This window comes from Pollachius pollachius (genome assembly GCF_949987615.1).
Source record: "Pollachius pollachius genome assembly, chromosome: 20".
NCBI classification, from domain to species: Eukaryota; Metazoa; Chordata; class Actinopteri; order Gadiformes; family Gadidae; genus Pollachius; species Pollachius pollachius.
The window spans coordinates 17,801,511-17,827,527 of NC_136953.1; the positions used below are offsets into that span (position 1 = coordinate 17,801,511).

The window sequence follows — 26,017 nt, forward strand, 5'->3', positions numbered from 1 at the left end:
TCTACGGCCCCCAGGGCTGGTCTCTCCCACCCCCCAGGGCTGGTCTCTACGGCCCCCAGGGCTGGTCTCTCCCACCCCCCAGGGCTGGTCTCTACAGCCCCGGCTGGACTGAACCTCGGAACAAACTTCAGACTGGGACCAGTTCATTGGTGGGGGGGTCAGTCCTGGGGGGGGGGGTTAGTCCTGGGGGGGTCAGTCCTGGGGGGGGGGGGGTTAGTCCTGGGGGGGTCAGTCCAGACATGGAAGGCTGGAGCTGGAGCCGCCCTCCTCTTCGTCGGGGGGGCAGGCGATGAAGTCAGCCAGCATGGAGGCCACGCCCCCTTCCTCCACCTGAGAGACAACGCAGTCACACTCAGTACACTACACACACTGTACACACTACACACACTGTACACACTACACACTGCCCACACACACACCCCCACCCTCCCTCCCTCCACCTGTGTCTCTGAGGTCATCAACAGCAGAGCTGGAGCCCAGCCTCCTTTAACCACTCCAGATGAACAGGCTCACATCTCTCAAAGGGCCCCAACTTATAACTCATCAGGGGCCCGGCCCACTAGTGATGTCATGAGGGGGCGGGCCCCACTAGTGATGTCACAGAGGGGCCCGGCCCACTAGTGATGTCAGGCCCCCTCGTGACATCACAAGTGGGGCCCGGCCCACTAGTGATGTCACCGAGGGAGGCGGGCCCACTAGTGATGTCACCGAGGGGGCGGGCCCACTAGTGATGTCACCGAGGGGGCGGGCCCACTCGTGATGTCACCGAGGGGGCCCGGCCCACTCGTGATGTCACCGAGGGGGCGGGCCCACTAGTGACGTCACCAGGCAGCGTTCAGCGGTCACCTTTCTCTTCTCGGCGCCCGGCGGATCTTGCTCCTCCCTCTTCCTCTTCAAACCCTTCACGTCTTCATGGCTCTCGTCTTCGGCTCCGGCGCTCTGGAGGTTGGCGGTGCCGTCACCCTGCTGCGGGGGGCCCGGGGGGGCCAGGGTGCTGCTGGGCGGGCTGCTGGGGGCCGGCTCAGCACAGACCCCGGGCTCCTCCAGAGACGAGGGCCCCTGGGGGCCAGACAGCGCACACTTAGAGCAGCTGAGGTAATAAGACCATGATACAAATAATACTACTAATGATAATGATGCTACCCATAATAGTAATAATGATAAAGATACAAATACTACTAATGACAATAATACTGCTAATGATAATAATACTACTAATGATAATAATACTACTAATGTTAACAATAACAATAATACTAATAATGATAATAATAACAATAATAATACTACTAATAATGATAATACTACTAATGATAATATAATAAATGATTATAATAACAATAATACTACTAATGATGATAATATAATAATAATAATTATAATATTACTAATAATGATAATAACAATAATAATAATATAATAACAATAATACTAATGATGATAATATAAGATCATAATAATAACAGTAATGATAATAATGCTAATATGATGATTATAATAATAATACTAATGATGATAATATAATAATAATGATTATACTACTACTAATGATGACAATATAATAATGATTATACTAGTACTAATGATAACATAATAATGATCATAATAATAACAGTAATGATAATAATGCTAATATGATAATGATTATAATAATAATACTAATGATGATAATATAATAATAATGATCATACTACTACTAATGATGACAATATAATAATGATTATACTACTACTAATGATAATATAATTTGAATGATTATACTACTACTAATGACAATATAATAATGATTATACTACTACTAATGATAACATAATAATAATGATTATAATAATGATAATACTAATGATAATATATTAATAATGATAATGCTAATATAATGATAATATAATAATGATTATAATAGTAACAATAATAATGCTAATATGATAATGATGATAATATAATGATAATAGTAACAATAATAATAAGATAATGATGATAATAATTATAATAGTAACAATAATAATGATATGATAATGATAATATAATAATAATGTTAATATGATAATGACGATGATAATATAATAATAATAATAATATGATAATGATAATATAATAATATGATAATGATGATAATATAATAATAATAATATGATAATGATAATAATAATGATAATATGATAATGATAATATGATAATGATGATAATATAATAATAATATGATAATGATAATATAATAATAATATGATAATGATAATAATAATGATAATATGATAATGATAATATGATAATGATGATAATATAATAATAATATGATAATGATAATATAATAATAATATTATAATGATAATATGATAATGATGATAATTTAATAATAATATGATAATGATGATAATATAATAATAATAATAATAATATGATAATGATGATAATATAATAATAATATGATAATGATGATAATCGCGCAACGCCACATTACAACACGTCGTTCTCATCAGGGGGGCGTGGCTCACCGGAGGCCCCGCCTCCCCGCCGTCCTCCTCGGTGGCGGGCCTCCAATGCTTCTCCTCCTCCAGCGCTCCCCTGACCTGCTCCTCCTCACGCTGTCCGACCTCCTGCTCCTCCTCCCTCTCCTCCAGACTGCCCCCGGTGACGCACAGGATCTGGGGCATGGTGGGGTCGCCCCGCGCCTCCTCCAGCGCCTCCTCCAGCGCCTCCCGCGCCTCCTCCATCACCCCGATGCTCTCCACCTCCTGCAGCCGCTCCCCCTGCTCCGCCCCGAAGGCCGCTCTGTTGGTCTGCACCTCCTCGATGCCTCCCATCTCCCCCTCCATCCCCGATGTCTCCGGCCCTTCCTCCTCCTCCTCCTCCTTCCCCTCCCGCTGCTCTGCTCCCTCCAGCGGGGGCATGTCTCCATCCTGCTCCTCCTCCTCCTCCAGCTCCTCCGCCTCTTCGTCCTCGTAGTCGTCGTACTCCTCCCCGTCGTACATTTCCTCGTCCTGGAAGTCGCTGCCCTCCTCCTCCTCCTCCTCCTCCATGCCGTCCTCCTCCTCCTCCTCCTCTCCCAGCTCGTCTTCATCCAGGTCCTCCTCCTCCTCCTCCTCCTCGTCGGAGCTGTTGATGTTGATGACGGCCGATTCCTTGGTGCCGGGCCCCAGCGGGTGGGCGGGGCCGTGGGCGGGGCCGTGGAGGTGACGGTTCTGGGGGGCCAGCTGGTGCCCCCCCGCCCCGGGGGGGCCGGGAGGCAGCATCAGCATCTGCTGCAGCTGGGCGCCGCCGGGCAACCCCTCGCCCGGGGCCCCGGGGCCCGGCAGGGGGGCCGGGGCCATCAGGGCGGCGGCAGACGGGGGGAAGGAGTTCAGCGCCGCGCCGTCCGAGGAGGCGAGGTCGGCAGGGGGCGGGGCCCCGTCCGGTGGGGCGGGCCCGTCCGGAGGGGGGGGCGGGGCCAGGAGCCCGGGGGGGCTCTCGGCGCCAAGCATCCCCGGGGGCACGATGACCACGCTGTCGTCGGAGTCGCTGGCCAGCGAGATCTCCACGTCCTCCGCCTCCTCGCGGTCGTAGCGCACGAACACGGGGCGCAGCACCTCGGGGGGCCCCTCGGGGCCGGGCGGGGCGTGGTCCGGGAGCCCCAGGGACAGGTGGTTCTCCAGGGAGCCCAGCAGGGCGGCCGGGCCCAGGGGATGGCGGGGGGGGAAGGCGGGGCTCAGCATGGTGGGCAGCGGGAGGCCGGAGGCGGGGCCCTGGGGCTGCAGCGGGGCGGGGCCGGTGGGGGGCCTCAGCGGGCGGGAGAGGGTGGGGGCGCGGGGGTGCAGCAGGCCGTTGCAGACCGTCAGCGCCTCGCCACAGAACGACGACACCTGCAGGGAGAAGAGAGGAGCTGCTAGACCTTCAGTCTGCTACACTAGAGCCTGAAGAGCTGCTAGACCTTCAGTCTGCTACACTAGAGCCTGAGGACCTTCAGTCTGCTACACTAGAGCCTGAAGAGCTGCTAGACCTTCAGTCTGCTACACTAGAGCCTGAAGAGCTGCTAGACCTTCAGTCTGCTACACTAGAGCCTGAAGAGCTGCTAGACCTTCAGTCTGCTACACTAGAGCCTGAAGAGCTGCTAGACCTTCAGTCTGCTACACTAGAGCCTGAAGAGCTGCTAGACCTTCAGTCTGCTACACTAGAGCCTGAGGACCTTCAGTCTGCTACACTAGAGCCTGAGGACCTTCTAGAGGAGTAGGAGCTCACCTTCAGGCTGCTGTCCCGGCGGCCGTGGCTCAGGATGGACACGGTGCAGCTGAGAGGCGCGGGCCAGCGGGCGGACGGGACCAGGACCAGAGCCAGCAGCAGCCTGAGGGGGGACATGATAGACCAGGACCATCAGAGACCTGCCTCACAGACCAGGACCATAAGAGACCCACAACATAACTACAGATGGAGCTCTCTAATAGAGTAGAGCTCTCCAATAGAGTAGAGCTCTCCAATAGAGTAGAGCAGGACTATACCAGTAGAGTTCTTCAGTAGTGAGTAGAGCGCTGACTGTACCGGTAGAGCTCTCTAATAGTGAGTAGAGCCCTGACTGTACCGGTAGAGCTCTCTAGTAGTGAGTAGAGCGCTGAATGTACCGGTAGAGCTCTAGTAGTGAGTAGAGCGCTGACTGTACCGGTAGAGCTCTCTAATAGTGAGTAGAGCGCTGACTGTACCGGTAGAGCTCTCTAGTAGTGAGTAGAGCCCTGACTGTACCGGTAGAGCTATCTAATAGTGAGTAGAGCGCTGAACGTACCGGTAGAGCTCTCTAGTAGTGAGTAGAGCGCTGACTGTACCGGTAGAGCTCTCTAATAGTGAGTAGAGCCCTGACTGTACCGGTAGAGCTCTCTAATAGTGAGTAGAGCACTGACTACCGGTAGAGCTCTCTAATAGTGAGTAGAGCCCTGACTGTGCCGGTAGAGCTCTCTAATAGTGAGTAGAGCGCTGAACGTACCGGTAGAGGTCTCTAATAGTGAGTAGAGCGCTGACTGTACCGGTAGAGCTCTCGGCGGGTCTGTGCGCTGGCGTACTGCCCACTGCTGCCCCCTGCAGCCTCGGAGGCGCCGGTACAGCGACTGGACAGCTGCTGCTGCAGACGCACACACAGCGGGATGACCAGGTCATGGAGACGCTGAAACACAGGAGGTAACATGTTAACACTAGGTACTCCTGGTACATGTTAACACTAGGTACTCCTGGTACATGTTAACACTAGGTACTCCTGGTACATGTTAACACTAGGTACACCTGGTACATGTTAACACTAGATACACCTGGTACATGTTAACACTTGGTACATGTTAACACTAGGAACATCTGGTACATGTTATCACTTGGTACACCTGGTACATGTTAACACTAGGTACTCCTGGTACATGTTAACACTAGGTACACCTGGTACATATTAACACTAGATACACCTGGTACATGTTAACACTTGGTACATGTTAACACTAGGAACATCTGGTACATGTTATCACTAGGAACACCTGGTACATGTTAACACTAGGTACACCTGGTACATGTTAACACTATGTACATGTTACATTAACACTAGGTACATGTTGGAACATGTTAACACTAGGTACACCTGGTACATGTTAACACTAGGAACACCTGGTACATGTTAACACTAGGTACACCTGGTACATGTTAACACTAGGTACACCTGGTACATGTTAACACTAGGTACACCTGGTACATGTTAACACTAGGTACATGTTACATTAACACTAGGTACATGTTGGGACATGTTAACACTAGGTACATGTTGATATAGCAGTGTCTAACCAGGTTCAATGACAGGTCACCTGTACCATCGGGTGAGGAAAGAGAAGGAGGTACCAGGGGGAGGGGGGAGAGGAGGTACCGGGGGTGAGGAGAGAGGAGGAGGTACCAGGTGGTGAGGAGAGAGGAGGAGGTACCGGGAGTGAGGAGGTACCGGGGGTGAGGAGGTACCAGGGGGAGAGGAGAGAGGAGGTACCGGGGGTGAGGAGAGAGGAGGAGGTACCAGGTGGTGAGGAGAGAGGAGGTACCGGGAGTGAGGAGAGAGGAGGTACCGGGGGTGAGGAGGTACCAGGGGGAGAGGAGAGAGGAGGTACCGGGGGTGAGGAGAGAGGAGGTACCGGGGGTGAGGAGGTACCAGGGGGAGAGGAGAGAGGAGGTACCGGGGGTGAGGAGAGAGGAGGTACCGGGGGTGAGGAGAGAGGAGGAGGTACCGGGGGTGAGGAGAGAGGAGGTACCGGGGGTGAGGAGAGAGGAGGTACCAGGGGGTGAGGAGAGAGGAGGTACCAGGGGGTGAGGAGAGAGGAGGTACCAGGGGGTGAGGAGAGAGGAGGTACCAGGGGTGAGGAGAGAGGAGGAGGTAGCAGGGGGTGAGGAGAGAGGAGGTATCGGGGATGAGGAGAGAGGAGGAGGTACCGGGGGTGAGGAGAGAGGAGGTACCTTGTGTATTTCTTCCTTGAGCAGCGAGCCGCTGGTCATGATGATCCGTCTGAGAACTGATCCAATCAAAGATTAAGACTCAAATCACAACAGTGAGGTTAACCCTAACGATGAGGTTAACCCTAACGATGAGGTTAACCCTAACGGTGAGGTTAACCCTAACGATGAGGTTAAACCTAACGATGAGGTTAACCCTAACGGTGAGGATAACCCTGACGGTGAGGTTAACCCTAACGATGAGGTTAACCCTAACGGTGAGGATAACCCTAACGATGAGGTTAACCCTAACGGTGAGGATAACCCTAACGGTGAGGATAACCCTAACGGTGAGGATAACCCTAACGATGAGGTTAACCCTAACGATGAGGTTAACCCTAACGGTGAGGATAACCCTGACGGTGAGGTTAACCCTAACGATGAGGTTAACCCTGACGGTGAGGATAACCCTGACGGTGAGGTTAACCCTAACGGTGAGGATAACCCTAACGATGAGGTTAACCCTGACGGTGAGGTTAACCCTAACAGTGAGGTTAACCCTAACGGTGAGGATAACCCTAACGATGAGGTTAACCCTAACGGTGAGGATAACCCTGACGGTGAGGATAACCCTGACGGTGAGGATAACCCTGACGGTGAGGTTAACCCTAACGGTGAGGTTAACCCTAACGGTGAGGATAACCCTAACGATGAGGTTAACCCTAACGGTGAGGATAACCCTAACGGTGAGGTTAACCCTAACGGTGAGGATAACCCTGACGGTGAGGATAACCCTAACGGTGAGGATAACCCTAACGGTGAGGATAACCCTAACGGTGAGGTTAACCCTGACGGTGAGGTTAACCCTGACGATGAGGTTAACCCTAACGGTGAGGTTAACCCCGACGGTGAGGTTAACCCCGACGGTGAGGATAACCCCGACGGTGAGGATAACCCCGACGATGAGGTTAACCCCAACGGTGAGGATAACCCTGACGGTGAGGATAACCCTGACGGTGAGGATAACCCTGACGCTGACTCCTCCCTGAGTCCTCCCTGCTCCCCGAGTCCTCCCTGAGTCCTAACTCCTCCCTTAGTCCTAACTCCTCCCTCCTCCCTGAGTCCTCCCTCCTCCCTTAAGGGGACACACTCCCTTTAGGATCGAGACCTGGTCAAGGGGGAGACCGTCTCTTCTACGGAGGGAAGTGCTCCAGGAAGTGGAGGAGGTGCTCTAGGAGGTGGAGGAGGTGCTCTAGGAGGTGGAGGAGGTGCTCTAGGAGGTGGTGGAGGAGGTGCACTAGGAGGTGGTGGAGGAGGTGCACTAGGAGGTGGTGGAGGAGGTGCACTAGGAGGTGGTGGAGGTGGTGCACTAGGAGGTGGTGGAGGTGCACTAGGAGGTGGTGGAGGTGCACTAGGAGGTGGTGGAGGAGGTGCACTAGGAGGTGGTGGAGGAGGTGCACTAGGAGGTGGAGGAGGTGCTCTAGGAGGTGGAGGAGGTGCTCTAGGAGGTGGAGGAGGTGCACTAGGAGGTGGAGGAGGTGGTGCTCTAGGAGGTGGTGGAGGTGGAGGAGGTGGTGCTCTAGGAGGTGCACTAGGAGGTGCTCTAGGAGGTGGAGCTCTAGGAGGTGGAGGAGGTGGTGCTCTAGGAGGTGGAGGAGGTGGTGCTCTAGGAGGTGCTCTAGGAGGTGGAGGTGCTCTAGGAGGTGTTCTAGGAGGTGGAGGAGGAGGTGCTCTAGGAGGTGGAGGAGGTGCTCTAGGAGGTGGAGGAGGTGCTCTAGGAGGTGGAGGTGCTCTAGGAGGTGCACTGGGAGGTGGAGGAGGTGGAGGTGCACTAGGAGGTGGAGGAGGTGCTCTAGGAGGTGGAGGAGGTGGTGCTCTAGGAGGTGCACTAGGAGGTGGAAGAGGTGGTGCTCTAGGAGGTGGTGCTCTAGGAGGTGGAGGAGGTGGTGCTCTAGGAGGTGGAGGAGGTGGTGCTCTAGGAGGTGCTCTAGGAGGTGGTGCTCTAGGAGGTGCTCTAGGAGGTGGTGCTCTAGGAGGTGCTCTAGGAGGTGGTGCTCTAGGAGGTGCTCTAGGAGGTGGTGCTCTAGGAGGTGGAAGAGGTGCACTAGGAGGTGGAAGAGGTGCACTAGGAGGTGGAAGAGGTGCACTAGGAGGTGGAAGAGGTGCACTAGGAGGTGGAGGAGGTGCACTAGGAGGTGGAGGAGGTGCTCTAGGAGGTGGAGGAGGTGCTCTAGGAGGTGGAGGAGGTGGTGCTCTAGGAGGTGGAGGAGGTGGTGCTCTAGGAGGTGGAGGAGGAGGTGCTCTAGGAGGTGGAGGAGGAGGTGCTCTAGGAGGTGGAGGAGGTGCTCTAGGAGGTGAGACCTTTCAGTGCCATCAGGCAGGCGTCCTGATTGGCCAGCGGGTCGGTCTTCTTCTGCAGGGAGGGGGTCCCGTCCGGAGCCGCTGGCGGGGCCTTGGAGCGGCGGGGGCCGGGACGCCCCCCCAGAGACGCCAGCTCGCCGAGAGAGGCCGCGCCCGCCCGCAGCTGGGGAGGGAGGGAGGGTTAGCGAGGGAGGGGCCCGGAGGGGAAGGTCATAAGGCCCCGGTGGAGGTCGTGACCTTGTGGAGAGGTCATGACTAGGGATGGGATCATTAATATTAATTGATATCGAAACCATTTTCGATACTCCTTAACGATCCGAGTCTTTATCGATACTACTATCGATACTTTTCTATTAATTAGTGGAAATACGACGCGTTTTTAGGGATGAGGAAAATATTTAGGAAATAAATTGTATTTTAAATTAAATATGTAATTCTTAATAAATATTGACACCAGTAGTTTTAATTATATAAACTAAAATGAAAGAGCACCATACAAATATTAGTAATACAGAAACATGAGTAATACATTATTACTCATGTTTCTGACAAACTCAAAAACAAAAACTCAATTTACCGTTTCTCTGTTACATTTGAACGCATCATAACCTAACAGTCGTTTTACTGAGCCAACCTCAACACATCATCATGCAGCACATCTGAAACTTTATTTACTTTTTAAGATAACTAGCTTGTATGCTGCCGATTACAACCCCGATTTCACATTGGATTACTATTTTTAACTGACGGGACTAGCGACAATGTCTGTGCGATTACCGCTCGTACTTTCAGTGGATGATTAAGACGGGCCCGTCTGTGGTGAGACAGGAGAAGGAGGAGACAGGAGTCTTTTCAACCCGGAGACAGTCGAAGGTTCTGCATTTGGCCTTTACTTGATGCACAATGCTAATGTGCTTGGCCATTGAGGTTGTGTTCCCCCCTTTACAATAAATGATTTTTGCCCATTCAGCCATCCTCGCGAGCAAAGTTAACTGCCAGACTTCACTTGTTTCACTTGTATGCCTGTTTGCTTACAATTCAATTGTAAAACATTGGTGGACACGCTGCAGTGATGGATTGATTTGATTTAAATGCCGTGACGCGACTCGAGGGACACGACATTACGTAACAGGACCTACGGGTCAAAAAATTAATAAATGAACGACGGGACTCGATAGTGGTATCGATTAGCCCAAACGTTAATGATTTTCGGTTCTTAAAAAAAGTGGAACCGGGTCCTTGATAGAACCGGGTTTCGATCCCCATCCCTAGTCATGAACCCGTGGAGGTCATGACCTCGTGGAGAAGTCATGACCTCGTTGGAGAGGTCAGGGCCTCGTGGATAGGTCATGACCTCTTAGAGGTGAAGGTCATTAGGCCCTAGTAGAGGTCATGACCTCGTTGAGGTGAACGTCATAATGCCCGGGTAGAGGTCGTGACCTCGTGGAGAGGTCATGCCCCCTTGGAGGTGAACGTCATAAGGCCCTAGAGGTCGTGACCTCCTCACCTTGACCCCCTCGGCCCCGGGGCTGACGTCGCCCAGCAGGTGGCTGAAGAGCAGCTCAGAGTGGGTGGGGCTCCCCTGGAGGAGGCTGGCCGACGCCCCGCCCACCTGCACCCACAGCCCCAGGGTGGAGTAGAGCGCCACGCGGACGGAGCTGTTGGAGAAACAGAGAGAGATAGAACACCGTCAGCGAGCTGGTGGAGACACACAGAACACCGTCAGAGAGCTGGTGGAGACACAGAGACAGAGAACACCGTCAGAGAGCTGGTGGAGACACACAGAACACCGTCAGAGAGCTGGTGGAGACACACAGAGAGAACACTGTCAGAGAGCTGGTGGAGACACAGAGAGAGAACACCGTCAGAGAGCTGGTGGAGACACAGAGACAGAAAACACCATCAGAGAGCTGGTGGAGACACAGAGACACACAGAACACCGTCAGAGAGCTGGTGGAGACACACAGAGAGAACACTGTCAGAGAGCTGGTGGAGACACAGAGAGAGAACACCGTCAGAGAGCTGGTGGAGACACAGAGACAGAAAACACCATCAGAGAGCTGGTGGAGACACAGAGACAGAGAACACCATCAGAGAGCTGGTGGAGACACAGAGAGAGAACACCGTCAAAGAGCTGGTGGAGACACACAGAACACGGTCAGAGAGCTGGTGGAGACACAGAGACAGAGAACACCATCAGAGAGCTGGTGGAGACACAGAGAGAGAACACCGTCAGAGAGCTGGTGGAGACACACAGAACACCGTCAGAGAGCAGGTGGAGACACACAGAACACCGTCAGAGAGCTGGTGGAGACACACAGAACACCGTCAGAGAGCTGGTGGAGACACACAGAACACCGTCAGAGAGCTGGTGGAGACACAGAGACAGAGAACACCATCAGGACGTGATCTTTGACCGGGTGAGGACATGGACCTCTGGTCTCTTGTTCTTTGAGTTTTTGTTCCGGGGGTTCAGGGTAACTTCCTTTGGTGTCAGCAGGTCTAGGGCGTTGTCCTGGACCATCATAGACCAGAGAGTGAAGGAGCTGGGGACAGCGGACCGTACCTGAAGGCCTTCTGCTGCCCTCCGCTGGTCTCTGAGGCCGGGGTCCAGGCTGAGATGGTCTGGGAGAAGACCTTCTGCAGCACGGCCGCGTACTGGACCATCCCCCCCCTAACCCTGGAGCAGAGGTATGAGGGAGTGAAACTATCAATATGGAGGAGTGAAGCTGGTGATATGGAGGAGTGAAGCTGGTGATATGGAGGAGTGAAGCTGGTGATATGGAGGAGTGAAGCTGGTGATATGGAGGAGTGAAGCTGGTGATATGGAGGAGTGAAGCTGGTGATATGGAGGAGTGAGGGTGGTTTTATGAAGGAGTGAGGTTGGTGATATGAAGGAGTGAAGCTGGTGATATAAAGGAGTGAGGTTGGTGTTATGAAGGGGTGAATGCTGCCTAGCGGAGGGACTCACGCGGTGATGAGGGCTGACAGCACCGCCAGCGTATTGCTGTGGACTGCAGGAAGAACCAGCAGCCGCATGCTGCCGTCCCCCGTCACACTCTGTAACACACAACCACCCTGTCACACTCTGTAACACACACCCACCCTGTCACACTCTGTAACACACACCCACCCTGTCACACTCTGTAACACACACCCACCCTGTCACACTCTGTAACACACACCCACCCTGTCACACTCTGTAACACACACCCACCCTGTCACACTCTGTAACACACACCCACCCTGTCACACTCTGTAACACACAACCACCCTGTCACACTCTGTAACACACACCCACCCTGTCACACTCTGTAACACACACCCACCCTGTCACACTCTGTAACACACACCCACCCTGTCACACTCTGTAACACACACCCACCCTGTCACACTCTGTAACACACACCCACCCTGTCACACTCTGTAACACACACCCACCCTGTCACACTCTGTAACACACACCCACCCTGTCACACTCTGTAACACACAACCACCCTGTCACACTCTGTAACACACAACCACCCTGTCACACTCTGTAACACACACCCACCCTGTCACACTCTGTAACACACACCCACCCTGTCACACTCTGTAACACACAACCACCCTGTCACACTCTGTCACACACAACCACCCTGTCACACTCTGTAACACACACCCACCCTGTCACACTCTGTAACACACACCCACCCTGTCACACTCTGTAACACACAACCACCCTGTCACACTCTGTAACACACAACCACCCTGTCACACTCTGTAACACACACCCACCCTGTCACACTCTGTAACACACACCCACCCTGTCACACTCTGTAACACACAACCACCCTGTCACACTCTGTAACACACAACCACCCTGTCACACTCTGTAACACACACCCACCCTGTCACACTCTGTAACACACACCCACCCTGTCACACTCTGTAACACACACCCACCCTGTCACACTCTGTAACACACACCCACCCTGTCACACTCTGTAACACACACCCACCCTGTCACACTCTGTAACACACACCCACCCTGTCACACTCTGTAACACATACACCCCCTGTAACACCCGTCACACACACACACCCGTCACACCCTGTAACACACACACACACACAGTGGAACCGGGTCCTTGATAGAACCGGGTTTCGATCCCACACACACCTGTAACACACACACCCCCATTACACCCTGTAACACACACAGCCCCGTTACACCCTGTAACACACACACACACACCCTGTAACACACACACACACACACCCTGTAACACACACACACACACCCTGTAACACACACACCCTGTACCACCCCTCCAGGTGAGGGTTAGGGTTGGGTAACCCTAACCCTCCAGGTGTGTTACTCACGATGCTCTTGGGGCCGACTGAGAGAGTGCGACACACCAGGTTCAGCAGCTGGCGGACCGGGACCACCACCGCACACTGGGGGTCCACACTGTGAACACATGAATAAAGATCACCAGGAGAACCTCAGGGTGGGGCCCTACCTCAGGGTGGGGCCCTACCTCAGGGTGGGGGGGGGGCCTACCTCAGGGGGGGGGGCCCTACCTCAGGGTGGGGGGGGGCCCTACCTCAGGGTGTGGGGCCCTACCTCAGGGTGGGGCCCTACCTCAGGGTGGGGGTGGGGGCCCTACCTCAGGGTGGGGCCCTACCTCAGGGTGTGGGGCCCTACCTCAGGGTGGGGCCCTACCTCAGGGTGGGGGGGGGGGGCCTACCTCAGGGTGGGGCCCTACCTCAGGGTGGGGGGGGGGGCCTACCTCAGGGTGGGGGCCCTACCTCAGGGTGGGGGGGGGCCCTACCTCAGGGTGGGGGGGGCCCTACCTCAGGGTGTGCTGGAGGGCCCTACCTCAGGGTGGGGCCCTACCTCAGGGTGTGCTGGAGGGCCCTACCTCAGGGTGTGCTGGAGGGCCCTACCTCAGGGTGGGGGCCCTACCTCAGGGTGTGCTGGAGGGCCCTACCTCAGGGTGGGGGCCCTACCTCAGGGTGTGCTGGAGGGCCCTACCTCAGGGTGGGGCCCTACCTCAGGGTGGGGGCCCTACCTCAGGGTGTGCTGGAGGGCCAGGCAGGTGGCCTGGTAGCGGCGTTGGAGCTCCAGCAGCAGCAGCGGGTCGGCCTCGTCCAGCGCAGGGAAGGACAGCTCCATGCCCGGGCCCTCGTACGAGACGGTCCCCTCTGAGGAGAGGAGGAGAGAGGAGGAGAGGAGGAGGGAGTCAGGGAGGAGGAGGGGGAGAGGAGGAGGGGGGGAGTCAGGGAGGAGGGGGAGAGGAGGGAGTCAGGGAGGAGGAGAGGGAGAGGAGGAGGGAGTCAGGGAGAGGAGGGGGAGAGGAGGGAGTCAGGGAGGAGGAGGGGGAGAGGAGGAGGGAGTCAGGGAGGAGGAGGGGGAGAGGAGGAGGGAGTCAGGGAGGAGGAGGGGGAGAGGAGGAGGGAGTCAGGGAGGAGGAGGGGGAGAGGAGGGAGTCAGGGAGGAGGAGGGGGAGAGGAGGGAGTCAGGGAGGAGGAGGGGGAGAGGAGGGAGTCAGGGAGGAGGAGGGGGAGAGGAGGAGGGGGAGAGGAGGGAGTCAGGGAGGAGGGGGGAGTCAGGGAGAGGAGACACTCCAGCAGGAGCTCCGGAGCCTTCAGAGGAGGCTTCAGGGCGATCAATAGCAGGTCTGGACCCCAGCAGGCTGGCCCATTCAGCCCACAGTACTGACAAATCACAATGCTGTGGCCTAAGATACTTCCTTCACTAGACGTCAAAACAGACCTGCTTCAGCGCCTTGGTAGATCTGAGCCAGCGTGCTATTGGCCGAGGCCAGCAGGCAGTGGAGCTGACTGGCCCAGGCCTCGGCTCTGCTGGTCCCCACCCCTCGCTCCAGAGCCCCTCCGAGGCAGGGGAGCCGGCCGTAGCACCGGCACGCCATCTGGTGGACACCTCACGTTATTACAGTACTACATTAGACAGGCCATCTGGTGGACCCCTCACGTTATTACAGTACTACATTAGACAGGCCATCTGGTGGACACCTCACGTTATTACAGTACTACATTAGACAGGCCATCTGGTGGACACCTCACGTTATTACAGTACTACATTAGACAGGCCATCTGGTGGACCCCTCACGTTATTACAGTACTACATTAGACAGGCCATCTGGTGGACCCCTCACGTTATTACAGTACTACATTAGACAGGCCAACTGGTGGACACCTCACGTTATTACAGTACTACATTAGACAGGCCATCTGGTGGACCCCTCACGTTATTACAGTACTACATTAGACAGGCTGAGCATCAAGCAGCCCTGAGGGGGAGACTCACCTCCTGGGTAGTCGGGTCGGTGCTGGTGATCCTAGCCAGGAAAAAGGCCCCCAGTTTGTCCTGTGAGATCATGAAAATAGCAGTGAGACAGGGTGTGGAGGAGACATACAGGTTGTGGAGGGGAGCAGACAGACAGGCTGTGGAGCAGCCAGACAGGCTGTGGAGGAGGGCAGACAGACAGGCTGTGGAGGAGAGCAGACAGACAGACAGGCTGTGGAGGAGAGGAGACAGACAGGCTGTGGAGCAGACAGACAGGCTGTGGAGGAGAGCAGACAGACAGACAGACAGACAGACAGGCTGTGGAGCAGATAGACAGGCTGTGGAGGAGAGGAGACAGACAGGCTGTGGAGCAGACAGACAGGCTGTGGAGCAGACAGACAGGCTATGAGGGGGTCCGGAGCGTGTCTTACCCGCAGAGAGCCACAGGCTCTTGGGTAGTGGGTCATGCAGGCAGCAATCCCCTCCAGAGCGGTCAGCTCACACTGGGGACACCAGGAGACGTTACCGTGACAACACCGGGGACGTCACCATGACAACACAGCACACATACACAAACACACACACATGATTAGTATGGTTGCCACTGCAAGCACATTGACTGTTCTTAAGTTTTCGTCTTTATTCCTTTCGCCCGTTTTTTGTGCAGTTAACTGCTCCTGCATACTTTCAGCTACAGAAACCATTTAGCTATCAAAACGTCCAGCTCTTTAACGACATGGTAGCCATCGCTCTGCGTTTTTCATCTCTTTCAACATTTAAACTATAACGCTTTTTCATATACAGTGGGGCAAAAAAGTATTTAGTCAGCCACCAATTGTGCAAGTTCTCCCACTTAAAAAGACGAGAGAGGCCTGCAATTTTCATCATAGGTAAACCTCAGCTATGAGAGACAAAATGAAAAAAAAAATCCAGAAAATCACATTGTCTGATTTTTTAAGAATTTATTTGCAAATTACGGTGGAAAATAAGTATTTGGTCACCTACAAACCAGCAAGATTTCTGGCTGTAACAGACCTGTAACTTCTTCTTCTTTAAGAGGCTGTTTACCTGTATTAATGGCACATGTTTGAACTCCTTATCAGTATAAAAGACACCTGTCCACAACCTCAAACAGTCACACTCCAAACTCCACTATGGCCAAGACCAAAGAGCTGTCAAAGGACACCAGAAACACAATTGTAGACCTGCACCAGGCTGGGAAGTCTGAATCTGCAATAGGTAAGCAGCTTGGTGTGAAGAAATCAACTGTGGGAGCAATTATTAGGAAATGGAATACATACAAGACCACTGATAATCTCCCTCGATCTGGGGCTCCACGCAAGATCTCACCCTGTGGGGTCAAAATGATCACAAGAACGGTGAACAAAAATCCCAGAACCACACGGGGGGACCTAGTGAATGACCTCCAGAGAGCTGGGACCAAAGTAACAAAGGCTACCATCACTAACACACTACGCCGCCAGGGACTCAAATCCTGCAGTGCCAGACGTGTCCCCCTGCTAAAGCCAGTGCATGTCCGGGCCCGTTTGAAGTTTGCTAGAGAGCATTTGGATGATCCAGAACAGGATTGGGAGAATGTCATATGGTCAGATGAAACCAAAATAGAACTTTTTGGTAAAAACTCAACTCATCGTGTTTGGGGGAGAAAGAATGCTGAGTTGCATCCAAAGAACACCATACCTACAGTGAAGCATGGGGGTGGAAACATCATACTTTGGGGCTGTTTTTCTGCCAAAGGACCAGGACGTCTGATCCGTGTGACGGAAAGAATGAATGGGGCCATGTATCGTGAGATTTTGAGTGAAAACCTCCTTCCATCAGCAAGGGCACTGAAGATGAAACGTGGCTGGGTCTTTCAGCATGACAATGACCCCAAACACACCGCCCGGGCAACGAAGGAGTGGCTTCGTAAGAAGCATTTCAAGGTCCTGGAGTGGCCTAGCCAGTCTCCAGATCTCAACCCCGTAGAAAATCTTTGGAGGGAGTTGAAAGTCCGTGTTGCCCAGCGAAGACCCAAAAACATCACTGCTCTAGAGGAGATCTGCATGGAGGAATGGGCCAAAATACCAGCAGCAGTGTGTGAAAACCTTGTAAAGACTTACAGAAAACGTTTGACCTCTGTCATTGCCAACAAAGGGCATGTAACAAAGTATTGAGATGACCTTTTGTTATTGACCAAATACTTATTTTCCACCATAATTTGCAAATAAATTCTTTAAAAATCAGACAATGTGATTTTCTAGATTTTTTTTTTTCATTTTGTCTCTCATAGTTGAGGTATACCTATGATGAAAATTACAGGCCTCTCTCATCTTTTTAAGTGGGAGAACTTGCACAATTGGTGGCTGACTAAATACTTTTTTGCCCCACTGTATATATATATTTTTACAAAGTGAGTCAATGGGTAAGCTTCTCTGACACTTCAACTACTTCAGACATCATAACTTGGTAAATGTTCAACTTTAACCTCAACTTTAACCTAACCTAATCGTTCAAACCATTTAACAAATCAAAACACTTGCATCTTCAATAATCTGAAAAACTAATTTCGATTACCTTTATACTCTTTTCAGAATCACAGTTTAAGTTCCATGTCGGCTTGTTTTCAGTTGGTCTCATTGATTTATGTTGAGGCTAGGCCTCGGGACGAGCATGCAGTGTTCCAGATTGGGAGATTTTTTCCCGCTGAATTTGACTACTTCTTAGGACATTCAGGCAGCAGTGATGCTGGCGCTGACATTAGCATTCCAGCAACCACACTCTGGCAGTGGGTGAGGACTAAACCAACCACACTCTGGCAGTGAGTGAGGACTAAACCAACCACACTCTGGCAGTGAGTGAGGACTAAACCAACCACACTCTGGCAGTGAGTGAGGACTAAACCAACCACACTCTGGCAGTGAGTGAGGACTAAACCAACCACACTCTGGCAGTGAGTGAGGACTAAACCAACCACACTCTGGCAGTGAGTGAGGACTAAACCAACCACACTCTGGCAGTGGGTGAGGACTAAACCAACCACACTCTGGCAGTGGGTGAGGACTAAACCAACCACACTCTGGCAGTGGGTGAGGACTAAACCAACCACACTCTGGCAGTGAGTGAGGACTAAACCAACCACACTCTGGCAGTGGGTGAGGACTAAACCAACCACACTCTGGCAGTGAGTGAGGACTAAACCAACCACACTCTGGCAGTGAGTGAGGACTAAACCAACCACACTCTGGCAGTGGGTGAGGACTAAACCAACCACACTCTGGCAGTGGGTGAGGACTAAACCAACCACACTCTGGCAGTGGGTGAGGACTAAAGGCGTTCCAGTTATAACTATGGCCCTCAGGTATTTAGTGTTGAACATTATGATATTAAGATATGGTGGTGGTGTAGGGTGGTGGTGTAGAGGTGGTGGTATAGGGTGGTGGTGTAGAGGTGGTGGTGTAGGGTGGTGGTGTAGAGGTGGTGGTGTAGGGTGGTGGTGTAGGGTGGTGGTGTAGAGGTGGTGGTGTAGAGGTGGTGTAGGGTGGTGGTGTAGAGATGGTGGTGTAGGGTGGTGGTGTAGAGGTGGTGGTATAGGGTGGTGGTGTAGAGGTGGTGGTGTAGGGTGGTGGTGTAGAGGTGGTGGTATAGGGTGGTGGTGTAGAGGTGGTGGTGTAGAGGTGGTGGTGTAGGGTGGTGGTGTAGGGTGGTGGTGTAGGGTGGTGGTGTAGAGGTGGTGGTGTAGAGGTGGTGGTGTAGAGGTGGTGTAGGGTGGTGGTGTAGAGATGGTGGTGTAGGGTGGTGGTGTAGAGGTGGTGGTGTAGAGGTGGTGGTGTAGGGTGGTGGTGTAGGGTGGTGGTGTAGGGTGGTGGTGTAGAGGTGGTGGTGTAGAGGTGGTGTAGGGTGGTGGTGTAGAGATGGTGGTGTAGGGTGGTGGTGTAGAGGTGGTGGTATAGGGTGGTGGTGTAGAGGTGGTGGTGTAGGGTGGTGGTGTAGAGGTGGTGGTATAGGGTGGTGGTGTAGAGGTGGTGGTGTAGAGGTGGTGGTGTAGGGTGGTGGTGTAGAGGTGGTGGTGTAGAGTGGTGGTGTAGGGTGGTGGTGTAGAGGTGGTGGTGTAGGGGGGTGGTGAAGAGGTGGTGGTGTAGGGGGGTGGTGAAGAGGTGGTGGTGTAGGGTGGTGGTGTAGAGGTGGTGTAGGGTGGTGGTGTAGAGGTGGTGGTGTAGGGGGGTGGTGAAGAGGTGGTGGTGTAGGGTGGTGGTGTAGAGGTGGTGGTGTAGAGGTGGTGGTGTAGGGTGGTGGTGTAGAGGTGGTGGTGTAGGGTGGTGGTGTAGAGGTGGTGTAGGGTGGTGGTGTAGAGGTGGTGGTGTAGGGTGGTGGTGAAGAGGTGGTGGTGTAGGGTGGTGGTGTAGGGTGGTGGTGTAGGGTGGTGGTGTAGAGGTGGTGGTGTAGGGTGGTGGTGTAGGGTGGTGGTGTAGGGTGGTGGTGTAGAGGTGGTGGTGTAGAGGTGGTGGTGTAGGGTGGTGTAGGGTGGTGGTGTAGAGGTGCTGGTTCTAGTGGGGTGCTGGTGTGAACTGGTACCTCAGCCTGCAGTCCCAGCAGGGAGGTCAGGAGCCCCAGCAGCCAGTTGAGCCCCACCTCGCGGGCGAGCTCAGGCAGCATGGCGGAGTACTGCAGCAGGTCGGCCAGGACGCCCACCGCAAGCCGGGCCGCCGGGGCCGGGGCCTGGGCCTGGGGAGAGGGCTCCGTTAGGACCTCAGACTGGGGGGGCTGTTAGGGCCTCAGACTGGGGGGGCTGTTAGGGCCTCAGACTGGGGGGGCTGTTAGGGCCTCAGACTGGGGGGGCTGTTAGGGCCTCAGACTGGGGGGGCTGTTAGGGCCTCAGACTGGGGGAGTTCTCAGATGAACTACATCACTACAACATCTTTACTACACTCTTATCAATGAGCTTCCATTCATAAGTAAAACACAATATGCTATAAAATACAGACTTACCTGAATGACCTGTTGTAGCGAGCGCAACCAAGACAGGCAATGCTGTTGGAAGACTTCAGTAGAGCTATCCTTCACCAGCACCGAGAGGACACACAGACCGTCAAACCTGAGACCGAGAGAGAGAGAGAGAGAGAGAGAGAGAGAGAGAGAGAGAGAGAGAGAGAGAGAGAGAGAGAGAGAGAGAGAGAGAGAGAGAGAGAGAGAGAGAGAGAGAGAGAGAGAGAGAGAGAGAGAGAGAGAGAGAGGGGGAGAGACCGAGAGAGAGAGAAGGGGAGAGAGAGAGAGACACCGAGAGAGAGAGACACCGAGAGAGAGAGAAGGGGAGAGAGAGAGAGACACCGAGAGAGAGAGAGGGAGAGAGAGACAGCGAGAGAGAGAGAAGGGGAGAGAGAGAGAGACACCGAGAAAGAGAGAGGGAGAGAGAGAGAGACACCGAGAGAGAGAGAGACACCGAGAGAGTGAGACACCGAGAGAGAGAGACACAGAGAAACTAATGGGACAGGTTGTATAAATCGCTTACAGACACACTGAAACAGACAAACACACACACACACACACACACACACTTAACTAACTTGTTCACTAATCTTTAAAAATGTTTTTGTTTATCTCAATTTAGAATGTTAATGTATTTGTGTTTGTTTCTTTTATTGTACACAGTATGAAACCCCTTACAATTTCTATGTGGAACATACAGGGAATACGTTCTTCCCTGTATGGACCAAAGTACAACTCAAAAGATTTCCTCGAGAACACAACTGATTTAGATTTTTTGATTCTTCAAGAGACCTGGTGTAGAACCGATACCGATATTCACTGCCCCCCAAATTACACAGAAATATTTGTTCCCTCAGTGAAAAACCCAGGGATAAAAAGAGGGAGAGATTCAGGAGGAATTATAATTTGGCACAAATCAGAAATATCAAAACATACAACAATAATAAATTCGGACCACTCAACAATTTGGATAAAAATATCAAAAAATATAACCGGCACAGACAGAGATTTATTTCTATGTACGGTATATATTCCCCCCATCGACTCTCCCTACTACAGCGAGGAAACATTCCCCAACCTCCACACCCAGATCTGCAGATTTCAGGCCCAGGGAAATGTGCTGATCTGTGGTGACCTCAATGCCCGCACAGGCTGCCGTCCAGACTCAAATCCTGATAATGGTAACGTCCATATATTTGGCCAAAACTTTCCCCAAAACACCACTAACCTTCCTCGCCATAACTCTGATCCCCAGACAAACAAGAATGGAAGAGAGCTGCTCCAGCTATGCCAAGGCCTCGGTCTGTACATTGTTAACGGTAGGTTTAGAGGTGACTCCTTGGGAAGACCCACCTTCTGCTCACCTCTTGGCATTAGCACAGTGGATTATATGATAACGGATTTAGACCCTTTCTCTCTCAGTTCATTCATAGTCAAACCACTAACCCCTCTTTCTGATCACAGCCAAATTACTGTGTTCATTAAAAGGACAGAAACTAACACCTCACCATCACAGCCCAGTAATCTGATTAACATCCCCAGAACCTTCAGATGGGCCCCAAACAGTGAACAAGAGTTCCAGAAAGCAATCGGGCGTACACAAATTCAGACACTATTAGACAGCTTTCTGGACACCCCACATGCTCACAGTAAAGAAGGCATAGACAATGCAGTTGGAAAAATTAACCACATCTTTATGACTATAGCTCATAAATCACAATTGAAAAAATCCAGCCACAAACCCCAAAAACATAAAGAGAACAATTGGTTTGATAGAGAATGTCAAGAAAAAAGAAAAGAACTTAGAAAATTATCCAATCAGAAACACAGAGACCCAAGCAATACAGACGTTCGCCTTCTTTACTGTGACATGCTCAAACAATACAAACGTACACTTAAGATCAAAAAGGCTCAATACACACTCAAACAACTGACAATAATTGAGGAGTCCATAAACAAACAAATTCTGGGAAAATTGGAAAAACCTAAACAAAACCAAACCCAACCAACCAGTTATACAAGATGGAGACATTTGGATCAATCACTTCAAAAACCTATACAGCAACATCCCTATCAAATCAGATTCGGAGCAAACTCAAATTACAGAAAACTTAAACAAATTAGAATTGGCCATCAAAGACTCCCAGAACCCTTTAGATCTATTTATCACTGAAAAACAAGTGGAAGAAAAATTAAACAACCTTAAGCCAAAGAAATCATGTGGAATTGACGGCATCCTAAACGAGATGTTGAAACACAGCAGTAAAAAAATCAGATTGGCTATTCTAAAATTATTCAACTTGATCCTGAGTGTAGGTTACTTCCCAGACGTCTGGAATCGTGGTCTCATAACACCTATTTTTAAAAATGGAAATAAATCTGACCCTGATAATTACAGAGGCATTTGTGTGAACAGTAACCTGGGGAAGGTTTTCTGTAGCATTATTAATTCGAGACTCATAGACTTCCTTATGAAACACAATGTCCTGAGCAAAAGTCAAATTGGATTCATACCAAATCACCGCACATCAGATCATATTTACACCCTACACACCCTAGTAGACAAATATATCAACCAAAACAAAACCAAAATATTTGCTTGTTTCATTGATTTCAAAAAAGCATTCGACTCAATTTGGCACATTGGATTACTTTACAAACTTCTTCAAAGCGGTGTAGGGGGTAAAGCATATGACATAATAAAATCAATGTACACAAACAACATGTGCGGCATCAAGATTGGACACAAGCGAACAGTTTTTATTACTCAGGAGCGGGGAGTGAGACAAGGCTGCTGTCTATCACCTGCACTGTTTAACATTTACATAAATGAGCTGGCCTCCATTCTGGAACGGTCCACAGTGCCTGGTCTCACTCTCCACAACACCGAGATCAAATTCCTGCTTTACGCAGATGATTTAATCTTGTTAAGTCCCACAAAAGAAGGACTTCAACAGAGTCTAGACCTACTCGACCGTTACTGTCAGACCTGGGCCCTGGCTGTTAACATTAAGAAAACAAAAACCATGATATTCCAGAAAAGACCCAGATGTCTGGGAAACACATTGCACTTCACAATAGGAACACATAAAATAGAAAACTGTTTAGAATATAATTATTTAGGCCTGAAAGTAAGTCCCACTGGAAGTTTCAATCCAGCAGTCAATGAACTGAGAGAGAAAGCACGCAGGGCTTTTTATGCAATCAAAAGACAAATTTACATTCAGATTCCAATTCTAATTTGGCTCAAATTACTTCAAGCAATTATTGAACCCATCTTGCTCTATGGAAGTGAAGTGTGGGGCCCACAAACAAACCAACTTTTTGACCAATGGGAAAAAAATTCAATTGAAATTGCAAACACCGAATTTTGCAAAAGCATTCTGCAGGTACACAGGACAACCACTAACAACGCCTGCAGAGCTGAATTAGGTCAGTATCCACTTCTATTAAAAATCCAAAAACGATCAATTAAATATTGGCTACATCTAAAACAAAGTGACCCCCACTCCTTCCAGTACAAAGCCCTGCAAAGCCAAGAGATGAACAGGAGTCCCCTCACTCAGCTGGTCCTGAGGCTCTGTCCACAGACAGGTTCCCCCTCTGCTCTGCCTCAGGACCAGTCGGAGAATATATCAATTAGACTCAACCAAATTATAAAACATCAGAAACAAACCTACCTCACCCATTGGAACACTAAAACACACACACAGAGCAAAATGCAGTGTTATCTGGCCCTAAATAGACAGTACACTGTGGCCCCCTACCTGACCACAGTGACTGATGTTAGACATAGAGTGTTGCTAACAAAGTACAGACTGAGCGCTCACTGCCTGGCCATAGAAACAGGCCGCCATAAGAAGTCATGGCTGCCCCAAGAGGAGCGGCTGTGCCAGCAGTGTGAAGAAGCTGCTGTAGAGACCGAGCAGCACTTCCTCCTACACTGCCCCAAATTCAAAAATATCCGCGAAATATACTTTAGCAAATTCGGCCAAAAACACCCTCATTTTATAAACTCCCATGTAGACCAACTACAAATATTAATGGGAGAGAGAAAAGAGAGCTCCGTCCTCGCAGCACAATTTATTTCAGCTTGCCACAACATGAGAGGATGACATTCTACACCAGGCCTCACTGTTTGATTGATTAATGATTATTAGTGACCTATAATGCGTTTTATGTAGCTTTTCATTAATTTTAAGTTTTTTTTTTAATTTTTTTTATTTTTTTATTTTATTTTTATTTTTTTTTGAAATATTATTATTATTATTTTTTTTTATTATTATTATTATTTTTTTTTATATATATATATATATATTTTTTTTACATATGTACATATGTATATCTGTATGTTATGTTATATTGTTACAGGTTGATATATGTACATATTGTTCTGACGTTCCATATTGTTATTATCGTAATATTTGTAATGCTTTGGCAACACTGTTTGGACTACCAATAGTCATGCCAATAAAGCTTTTTTGAATTTTGAATTTGAATTTGAGAGAGAGAGGGGGAGAGAGAGAGAGACACCGAGAGAGAGAGAGAGAGAGAGAGACAGCGAGAGAGAGAGAAGGGGAGAGAGAGAGAGACACCGAGAAAGAGAGAGGGAGAGAGAGAGAGAGACACCGAGAGAGAGAGAGACACCGAGAGAGTGAGAGACCGAGAGAGAGAGACACAGAGAGGGGGAGAGACAGAGAGACACCGAGAGAGAGAGGGAGAGAGAAAGAGAGACACCAAGAGAGGGAGAGAGAGACACCGAGAGAGAGAGAGAGAGACACCGAGAGAGAGAGAGGGACAGACAGACAGGCAGACAGACAGAGAGACAGACAGAGAGAGAGAGAGAGAGGCAGAGAGAGAGAAAGACAGACAGACAGACAGACAGACAGACAGACAGACGTTGGGTGAATGGATTTGTCAGATGTGTCAGCCTGAGACAGAGAGGTGAATAACCCTTACTTGGTCTTGGAGGTGGACAGTTTGGCGTTGCTGTAGCCCACCAATCCGGCCACGCCACTGGAGCCCTGGGGACCACCACACACCACAGTCAGCTCATCACACAGCCTGCCCAGCTCCCCAACATGTCTCCCTGTTATGTATCCAATACTGGTTTCTGATTCACAAATATAATAAGGAGCCCATGCTTTAAGGGGATCAGATATCAATACAGCATCTTCTGTTTGCAAACAAGCTCCTTTATTCGACATAAGGGAGCGCTCCTCAGTGTGAGTCGGTTTTGGGGCTGGCTTGGCGTCTATGGAGTCACTAGGGGGCTGCATGTTATCCCAGTACCGGGACCTGTGTGAATAGTTTTGCTGTGTGGTTACCTTGAGGACCACACAACCAAAGAACATCAAATAGGATTAATTTGACATGTAAAACGTTTGCGCCTTGCTAAATGCAAGTGCACCGCTGAAGGTACATGTGGCTGAAGGAGGATCCTGAACCGAAGCGTTATCCCTGACAGTCACTGACAACGAGAACAAAAAGCGAAGACAAGGAAAATAAATATGTATTTTCTAAGGAAAGGATTAGTCAAAGCAACAATCAAAACATGTAACAAAACGGTTATTCTTCCATCAGAAGTCCCGGCGTCTCTCTCGCCAGTAACGCTTAGTTGGAGCATCCCGTTCCACGGAGAAGGGACGAAGTTGGACATCAACCCGAGCCCGTTTACCTGGGTCGGGACGACGCCATGTTCTCGGTAGTTCGCCAAAAGAGCGGGTAAGCACTGCGGCCGCTGGTCCTTCAGGACGGACTCCAGACACTCCGTCAGTCGCATGTTAGTCGGAACGTGTAGCCAGGCCGACGTCGCCATGTTGCTATCCACAGCTTTTCTTCCTCGTTCCTCTAGCTGCGGCTAAGGGAGGCACCACCTGACCGGTCCTGCCCCCTGCTGGAAGAGGTGGCGCTGTCCTTTATCCTGACGTAACAAGAAGGCGACATTCCGCACTGGTCGGTGGT

At 50.8% G+C, this 26,017-nt stretch overlaps 1 protein-coding gene across 1 annotated transcript; it reads right to left on the reverse strand.

Moving 5' to 3' along the window:
* Nucleotides 1-25,871, reverse strand: pelp1 (proline, glutamate and leucine rich protein 1; the record flags this gene model as incomplete). Its single annotated transcript, XM_079757704.1, has 19 exons — nt 1-330; nt 847-1,059; nt 2,493-3,836; nt 4,213-4,315; nt 4,986-5,122; nt 6,436-6,491; nt 8,773-8,935; nt 10,280-10,430; nt 11,339-11,452; nt 11,744-11,832; nt 13,138-13,225; nt 13,830-13,962; nt 14,534-14,690; nt 15,089-15,148; nt 15,499-15,570; nt 19,643-19,792; nt 20,057-20,162; nt 25,013-25,077; nt 25,731-25,871. 19 exons carry the CDS (start codon nt 25,869-25,871, stop codon nt 229-231), a joined length of 3,444 nt encoding a protein of 1,147 aa, XP_079613830.1. The 3' UTR covers nt 1-228.
* Between the last annotated feature and the right edge of the window lie 146 nt (nt 25,872-26,017).